The sequence below is a fragment of the Triticum dicoccoides genome, chromosome 2B (assembly GCF_002162155.2).
Source record: "Triticum dicoccoides isolate Atlit2015 ecotype Zavitan chromosome 2B, WEW_v2.0, whole genome shotgun sequence".
Classification (NCBI taxonomy): Eukaryota; Viridiplantae; Streptophyta; class Magnoliopsida; order Poales; family Poaceae; genus Triticum; species Triticum dicoccoides.
The window spans coordinates 565,652,239-565,661,177 of record NC_041383.1 but is presented as its reverse complement, the minus strand read 5'-3'; the positions used below and the strand labels follow the sequence as shown (position 1 = coordinate 565,661,177).

General features: G+C 46.0%; 1 protein-coding gene across 3 annotated transcripts; it reads left to right on the top strand.

Moving 5' to 3' along the window:
* The first annotated feature begins 365 nt into the window (after nt 1–365).
* Nucleotides 366–8,695, top strand: LOC119364890 (O-glucosyltransferase rumi homolog). 3 transcript variants are annotated; one of them, XM_037630458.1, is made up of 7 exons: nt 504–3,415; nt 3,549–3,851; nt 5,543–6,225; nt 6,672–6,864; nt 7,188–7,252; nt 7,460–7,559; nt 8,003–8,695. In XM_037630458.1, the coding sequence occupies exons 2-7, from the start codon at nt 3,672–3,674 to the stop codon at nt 8,351–8,353; spliced, it is 1,572 nt and encodes a 523-aa protein (XP_037486355.1). In that variant the 5' UTR covers nt 504–3,415; nt 3,549–3,671; the 3' UTR covers nt 8,354–8,695. The 3 variants fall into 3 exon arrangements, with proteins under 3 accessions (XP_037486354.1, XP_037486355.1, XP_037486353.1); XM_037630456.1 differs by having other exon boundaries at nt 7,349–7,559; XM_037630457.1 differs by lacking the exon at nt 3,549–3,851 and having other exon boundaries at nt 366–625; nt 7,349–7,559.
* The last annotated feature ends 244 nt before the right edge of the window (nt 8,696–8,939 follow it).

The window sequence follows — 8,939 nt, the reverse complement described above, 5'->3', positions numbered from 1 at the left end:
TCAAATACATAGTCAAAGTTGGACCCAAGAATCGTAGTTTTTGGAAAGTCTTGCAGATTCTTGTGTGATTGCATGGTTTGCATGTACCACTGTAATTACTTTCATAATTTTCAAGAGCTTTGTTTTTTTTCGAAACGGAATTTTCAAGAGCTTTGTGTGTGTGTGGGCGCGCGCGCGCGCGCGCATTTTCATCTGCTCGTTGTGGAAAGCCGTTGACGTGTTCAACGTAGCTGCTGCGCTAGCCTGTGGAAGTGTGGAGACGTCATAAATTGTATTGTGGGTCGTTGTCTGCCCCTGTGCCGCTGAGAGCGTCATAACTTAACAGAAGAGCTCGTGCCTACCGTCAAAAGAAACAGAGCACCCGCTCACTCGTCTGCTCTTCAAGCAGCACTGTCTGAAACATCTCGCAGCGTAGTATACCTGAGACAATAGAGGTCGCCGGCGATTGGCGAAGAGGCCGGCTGCCATGGCGATGGCGGTGGCAGCAACTGGGGCCGTGGAGGGACAGCGATCCAGCAAGCTTGTGGCGGCGTTGTCGAGAACGAGCGCGGCCTTCCTCTTCTTCTCCGTCGTCGTCGTCGGAGCAGTCGCCGTATCCACTCGCTGGATCACCACCACCACCACTGTGAGTTGCTACTTGAAGGCTTTCGATTCGTTGGTTCATTTTGTTTTTCGGGTTGCCATGCCGAAAGACTCTGCTACATGCTTGATCGGTGGTAGCAGCCCAGCTTCTTGATGCAAATGACTAGAATTTCCCTTGGACCCTTCCTCCCTTCTCAACTAATCGAGTTCTTAGCCGTGCAAAAGAGAGGCCCAAACTAATTTTCATTGCTGCATGATTGGCCTTCTAATGTAACACGAGTACTGTTAGTTGACTTGAGGAACGCCGCCGACCGTCGTCTACTCCTACCAAGGACTACGGCGGCGATAGATAGCCGCTCAGCCATGAATGCTACTAGAGGTTTGGGGGTTTACTTGACGTTGTAAGTGTCGACACGGTGCTTCCGTCCATCCCGGTCCGTTAGCCGCCGGCATGGACCACGGCGTTGAAAGCCGGTAGGTATGCCGTATTAGTTTTTTCCTTTCTCGTGTCTGCTTTTGTGTTGTGCCCTTCACGTCACGGTGCCCATGGACGCACTACGCATAGTACCACACCACAGGCGCTAGCACCAGCCCCCCTCGGTCAGTGTGACCCGGAGGGTCTGCGGCGAGGTCATCTTCCTCCCTGCCGTGCCGGCGTGCCGCTGCCGCCTCCTTTTTTGGGGAGAAAAAACTGAATGAAAACGAAGGGGCCAAAGGAAAAGCGGTATTTTGATAAGATGGCGAGCGTTCACGTAGAAAAGGTAGAGAAAACGAAGGGAAAGACAAGAAGAAAGGAGGGCTCACGAGAGAGTGCACGGGTGGTTGAAACTTTGGAGGTCGGCCGCAGATGCCTCTCCGGTTAGTCTGTGACTGTGAGCTTTGTTTAGTGAAGGTTTTCATTCGATGCTGGAATAAAGAGGAAGACGACGATTGGTCTGTGACTTGTGAGATTCGCTTTCGTCCAGAAAAAGAAAATGGGAATGTCCACGGAATTGGCCATGGCTGCCGCCGCCCTCCGCTGGCACCGCCCATGCGGCCATGCCTCTGCCGGGCCTGCCTCCTATCGCGAGGCCAAGCTCGGCCGTTGCAAACAAAAAAGGGGAAACAACACTATGATCCACTGACAAGTGGCCCCCCACTTACCACTTGTGCATATTGAATAGAAATAGAGTGGAGGTATTGTAGTCTGTGGAAATGATTTCTTGCTCCCGAGCTCCGTAGGCGATTTTTAAATAATTCGAGAATATGAATTTTAAGTTGGTCTCTTCTTCTATGAAAATATGAGTTTTAAGTTTTTTTTTAAATATACATGTACATAGATATTTATATCGCATTAGTGTAAATAGTCAAACATTTTGGCGTACCATACACAAAGGAAAAACAATGGACTTTTATAGTGAATAGCACTTGTGATGGAAATACATGTTTTTTTAGCTTATCAAAATATATTTCATTATGAAATTTACAAAATATGGTGTGTGTGTGTGTGTGTGTGTGTGTTCAAAAAAACATAACCCTCAAACCACATAATCCAAAAAAATTAAAAAAAACTCAAAGAATGCATTCAGAAAAGGAAAAAAACAGTGCTCCTGCAGGTGCCCAACACATGCCAGTGACTGGGTGCATTAAGTGGCGCGCTCTCAGCTCACTGAAAAAAATGCATGTTGGGTTCTCACCGACCCCTTAATTAGTTGCTCCGGTGTTCAAAAAGTAAATTTTGTTGCTCTCAAGAAAGGCTCTCTGTATAATATTAAATGGGCTCATCCTATACTGCACATATGAATGTCTTTTTAAATTCATAATAATAATAATAATAATAATAATAATAATGTATTTTTAGGTAGTTGTGTATATTGTTGCTCATTGGAAAAGGAAGAAAGGTTTGACGGTAGTGCTGAAAATGGTGGGGCATGTTTCCATTTGTATCCTATTCGCCTTCATGTTTGGTGACGATGAGCGCGGATTGCTAATGTTGTTCAAGCTGGTTCATTTTTCGATAAGATTTTTCTATTTTCCATGCAACCAAGGGTTGTTTGGTTAACGAGTATTTAGAGATCTAGTTTTTCTTAAACTCGTCTAGCAGCGTAATAAACTAAAACTCTGTTTGATTTTGTCTAACTAACTCAAAGATATCCAAAGTTGGTTCTTGTAACATGCAAAAACTGAGCTTTTGAAAAAACGACTATTAGTCGTTTTTGTATAATCACATCTTTCCCTACTAATAAAGCACGGAGTGCTTCTGGTCGTCCGTCGTCGCTGGCGTTTTGCGAAAAAGCCCCTCGGTTTATAAAAAATCAACCCGCAGTCCCTGTTTTAGTATGGGTCTCTATATAACATTTCATTTTGCAAAAAAAAACCCTGTACTCATTTGAATTTCACTCGCTGTCCTCCCGTCATCTTATCCATTCCTCCTGCGGCAACGGCGGCGGCTACGCCCATTCCGTCGTGCGCCGTCGACGGCCGTCGCCGGCGTGTGGCCACGGCGAAGGTGGTCGGCCCAGACGGCTCTTTGGTGCAGTTCGCGGCGCCCGTCATGGCGGGCGAGGCGCTGGGGGACGCCGCCAGCGCGTCGAGCTTCCTGTGCAGCGCCGACGAGCTCCGCTTCGACGCGCCCGCCCGTGCGCTGGCGGCCGAGGAGGCGCTGCAGCCCGTGTGGCTCTACTTCGCGAGCTCCGCTTCGACGCGCCCGCCCGTGCGCTGGCGGCCGAGGAGGCGCTGCAGCCCGGGTGGCTCTACTTCGCGCTGCCCATGTCCATGCTCCGCCGGCCGCTCTCCGGGCAGGAGATGGCCGCCCTCGCCGTCAAGGCCAGCTCCGCGCTCGCCGTCGCCAGCGGTAAGGGGCGGAAGGCGGCTCGGGTGGCGCCTCGCGCGGGAGGATGGAGTCCCTGACGAATTTTTGCTCCCGTGTTTTATTTGAATTTCTGACGGAAATCCTGCTCCCTTGTCCTTCTCAAACTCCTGCTCAGGTCTCCTTCTCAAACAAAGAAACCGTCCCGACCCGGATTGGAGTTCGCTGCTATAAGTTGAATTGTTCTTGGCCCGAATCATGAACCAGGCCAGCGCCACCAGCGAGTAGTGCACCGTCGCTTATGCTCCGCATCATGTCGCCTTTGAGTACGCTGGAGGAACAGGCACCGAGTTCGCCTTTGAGTACGCCGGAGGAACCGGCACCGAGTTCGCCTTTGAGTACGCCGGAGGAACCGGCACCGTGTTCGCCGGAATTCTTGGTCCAGAGAAGCACTCTGAGTCCAACGGTGGCTACAACACAGGTATGTGATGCCTCGACCTCCCTCAAAAACAGCCCTGCTGTTGCCCCTTCCCTCAAGCTTTTGTGTGTTCAGAGTATCTGTATTGTTTGATTTTTTGCATGCACTGTGGCTGGACATGATGTTGGCAGTGTATATCTTCTAGGCCAATTACTGAATAAATCTGACCATGGTTGATTCGGCAGTGTACCGATTGCTTAGTATAGATTGAAGCAGCTTATGCATTGGTGGGGCTGACAACTAAAGGAACTGCCCTGTTGTTGCCCCTTCCCTCAAGCTTTTGTTCTTCAGAGATTTATTTAGAGAGATGGTAACTGAGCAGTAGGTTGTTTTCTGTATTGTTTGATTTTTTACATGCACTGTGGTTGGACATGATGTTGGCAAATACACTAGAGATTATGCTGCAATCTAGCATATATCTTCTAGGCCAATTACTGAATAAATGTGACGATGTTTGATTCGGCAGTGTACTGTTTGCTTAGTATAGATTGAAGCAGATTTTGCATTGGTGGGCCTGACAACTGAAGGAACTGCATCCTCATGGTGGCGCCGCGTTCCCTACTTTATTGTCCATGCTTCATAACATTTTTTCAAGAATAAAAATCGTGACATGCATCCATGAGCACTCCTCTTGACTTGATTGTGTGCTGTAGGGACTGAAAGCCTACCAGTAATTGGGGTGGTCTGCCACTGAACATCCTCTCCAGCAACACCACAAAATACATACAGTTCCCTTTGATGTTTACATATAGCTTAAATTACAGATGTTTTTCCATATATTTAACTTCCAGATTGTATATGTATTGATTGTTAGATAAGGTAGTAAGATTTGACAACTATTGGCCATACAGGTATCTGAAAGTGGTACTTGAGCCATATTTCTTAGTTACACCATATAAAAAATAAGGGTAGTATAATTATATACATCACTTGGCCTGACGTTGAAATTAGCATAACACTAAAACCGATTATTTAATATTTTCTCTCTTTTCTCTATTTCCACATATCAACAAAAATCGTCGATAAGGATCGGGTAGGGTAAGGAATGGGAAAAGGGTGTGTGATACTACTCAGTCTCATTCTTATATTATGGACAGAGGGAGTAATTTTTTTTTCTCCCGTTGCAACGCACGGGCCCATGTCCTAGTTTATCCTAACTCCAATAACCCAGTTCCTAGTTTGTAGCTGGTGCGTTTATATATTGTGCCCCATCTGCATGCAAACGCAATCACATCCACCCAGTTTTTCCTTGAAGGTAGGCAAGGGTGGTTTTCTACATAGGCCGTTTAAGGATTTGTAAATCCAAATAGGATTTTCTACAAGTGAGTTCTTAACAGACAATTCGCAAAAACTGGTTCTCCATAAAGTATTCTAAAAACGGGTTTTTAGAGAACTGAGGGTAATTCTTCGCTATCCAAACAACCACTAAAAGAGAAGTCGTCGCCAAGAACCATCCTATCACGCAAGTATGAAATGATGCAAAACTCTTGATTTATCGGATATTAAAGTCTAATTAGAATAATTACTTCTCATTTCCAAAGTCATTTTCATTTCATTTCAAAATATTGAAAAAGCTAGATCAAATTTATCAAAAACCTACATTGAGAGCCTGGGCTTCCAGCCTTTTTTTTTTTTGAGAAACAACCAAGAAGCCTCGTCTGTCGTTGCAATGATCGTCTCGTTCGTCTTTGCAGTTACAGGTAAGCTTCCCCACCGCCGCGGCCATTCCCGCCGCCGCCGCCGTTCTCCACCCCGAAACACAGCACCCCAACCCATCACCGCAGTCGACCTCCACACCACCACGACCGCCACCCGCAGCCTACTCCATCTCTTGCCCCACCCCTCCCGTCCGTCGCAACATCTCCCACACCACCAAAGCGAGCAAATCTTCCCAAACCCTGGCCCTCGCGCTCTCCTCCTCATCCTCCTGCCGCTCCGCCCCCGACCTCCTACCGGCCACCGCCACCGCCGCCCGTTCACCCTCCTACTCCTCGTGCCCATCCTACTTCCGCTTCATCCACGAGGACCTCCGCCCATGGCGCGCGGCGGGGGGCGTCACCCGCGCCATGCTCGCGCGCGCCCGCGCCACCGCCAGCTTCCGCCTCGTCGTCCTGAACGGCCGCGCGTTCGTGCAGCGGTTCCGCCCGGCGTTCCAGACGCGCGACCTCTTCACTATCTGGGGGATTCTCCAGCTGCTCCGCCGCTACCCCGGCCGCGTCCCCGACCTCGACCTCATGTTCGACTGCGTCGACTGGCCCGTCGTCCGCACGCACCTCTACCGCGGGGAGCACGCCCCCTTCATGCCGCCGCTGTTCCGGTACTGCGGGGATGACAGGACGCTCGACATCGTCTTCCCAGATTGGTCATTCTGGGGCTGGTAATTATGCCTTCTCGCCTTCTTCATTCTCACTTTAGAATAACTGTATAGAATGCTCCTTCGGTTAATGCCTAAATTTGGTATGCTTCATCACTGATAATTGAGAAGATAACATGTAAATTGTCTGTCTATCTATGCGATTACATTTTGTCTGAAACGAAAGACAGTAATGAACAACTGAGTATCAGAACTTTGATGACAGTGAAACTGTTTACTGATGTGTTTGCCTATGACATGTTGATTCACGAGTCGTAATTTTGGAAATGCATCATTACTGCTGTGATAAGCATTATCCACTCATTTATCCACACGCTGGTAAACTACTGTTAGCAAACGTTTTCGAGTATTGCTAATAGTTCAAATGTCTTCCAAAACTTAAAAGTTGGGTCCTGCATACTCAGTTGTGCACATAAACTCTCACTATAATACCTCTTCATGGATGCCAGGCCCGAGATCAACATAAAACCATGGGATGCCCTGCATAAAGATTTGAAGGATGGTAATAGTAAAGTAAGATGGTTCAGTAGAGAGCCTTATGCTTACTGGAAAGGGAATGCAGCAGTTGCGACATCACGGCAGGAATTGGTTAAGTGTAATGTCTCCAGCACGCAAGATTGGAATGCAAGGATTTACACTCAGGTAACTCGCATGTTCATGGTGTCACTCATGTAGTTACCGAACCTTGAAGAAAGTACTCTACATCAGCTCCTTTCCCCCCTTTTCATGTGGACCTACATAGTTTAATTTGGCATACTTAAAACACATGGTTTAACTTGGCATATTCAAAACCATCAAATTCTGCTGGTTGTTTTTCTTTTTTGAAAAAAAACATTATTTATCTCATTGTCAATGCATCGATAGGATGCACACAGCCATGTGGGTGCTTACTTGTGCAAATATCTTTGCTTTTGGTGGCGAATATTAACATCTCTTATGGTTTTACTTTATTGTTTGTGTTGCAGGACTGGTTCAAAGAGAGCAAGGAAGGGTATAAGACATCGAATTTGGAGAGTCAGTGCACTCACAGGTTTATTTTGTGTTAGTGTTAGTTTTTCGGTGATAAAAAACAAGATTTACAGGTTATTTTTGTGTGGCTAAGTTCCTAACACTGAACATTCAACAGGTACAAGATCTATATAGAAGGATCAGCATGGTCTATCAGTCAGAAATATATTCTAGCATGTGATTCAATGACACTGTTGGTGACACCAAAATACTATGATTTCTTTTCAAGGTCTCTTATGCCGCTTCAGCATTATTGGCCAGTTCGGAATGAAAATAAGTGCGCCTCAATACAATATGCTGTTGACTGGGGCAACTCCCACAAGCAATTGGTACATTCCTTCTATCAACATTTATATATGCATGTGATTACGTTCTTTAGTGCTAAACATTATTGATGGAAATGGAGTGTCATGGATTATTTTCTTACCTTCTGTTAAAAGTACATAGCATCAAGATTAGATGTGATGTAAACTGTGAACCATAACCAAAACATGAAATGAAAGCAAACATTGACTTGCTGATGTTTGAGCACTTCAGCTAAGCCCTGGTAACTTGAAATTTTCATCTAAACTTCTGTATTGAATTTGACCAGGCTGAATGCATGTCTGGTGTTTAAGGATACATCCACTTTTCTTTACTAATAACCATTTAGAGTTTGCCGCATAGTATTTGAATTCCTTAAGAGCTGACTGTTATTGAACCTGAATATTGAGAATTTTAACAATGTTGTTTATTAGTCTATTACATTCTTCTTGACAAATCTGCTCCATAGGCACAGCGCATAGGAAAGGAAGCAAGCGATTTCGTTCAACAAGAGGTTAATATGGACCATGTGTATGATTACATGCTCCACCTTTTAACCGAATATGCCAAGCTTCTAAAGTTCAAGCCAACTAAGCCACCTGAAGCTGTTGAGGTCTGTCCTGAATCTTTGGTCTGCCAAGCTGAAGGCACCCAGAAGAAGTTTCTTATGGAATCCATGGTGAAGTCTGCCTATGATTCAGGTCCATGTGATCTTCCCCCACCTTTCAACCCTCAGGAGCTCACAATGTTAAAACAGAGGAAAGAAAATTCAATCAGGCAGGTTGAAATGTGGGAGCGCAGAGCTTCAACAACTAGATAACATACTTTGGCAACTGGATTTGCTGATGTGGCGCAGGCCAAGACCGATATCGGTGATTCACATCGCTATTGAGGGCACACAAAGAAGAGACTGTGGAAGCACGGTGAGCGTGTCCGCATGGTGCGGCCATGCACGTATTTCGGGGGCCAAATATGATTTCAGTGAAAAAGGACCGGGACTAACCAGGATAAAAAAGTTCAGGGTTTGAATTTCCAGAATTGAAAGTTCAAGTGTTTGTTTCAGACCGTCTTCAAGTTCAAGGTTGAAACTAGACTTTACACTTCAGAGTGCGATATGAACTGCTGATATTTTTTTATGAAAGATCCAATTTGCAGTTGTTAAGTTGTGCTGTGCTGAATTTATGTATAAGCTGTTGCGGAAATGTTGGTGCCCTGCTTTACAGGATTTTTTATTGACACTCCCAGTACACCAGAAGGTAAGCTCCTTTTTCGCTGACTTATGCCAAAATCATGTGGCCAGAAGGTACAGTAGGACAAAATCATATAACTGAATAAATATTGCATATACGTACATATATGGAAGACCAATCCCAAAGAGTTCTGCATGTATTCCTTGTGGTTTGCCC

Excerpts from the sequence above, each read along its gene's own strand:
- LOC119364890 (XM_037630456.1), top strand. The coding sequence starts at position 3,672 with ATGCTCCGCATCATGTCGCCTTTGAGTACGCTGGAGGAACAGGCACCG. Across the intron at positions 6,226-6,671 it reads GATTGGTCATTCTGGGGCTG|GCCCGAGATCAACATAAAAC; the intron begins GTAATTATGCCT and ends CATGGATGCCAG. Across the intron at positions 6,865-7,187 it reads ATGCAAGGATTTACACTCAG|GACTGGTTCAAAGAGAGCAA; the intron begins GTAACTCGCATG and ends TTTGTGTTGCAG.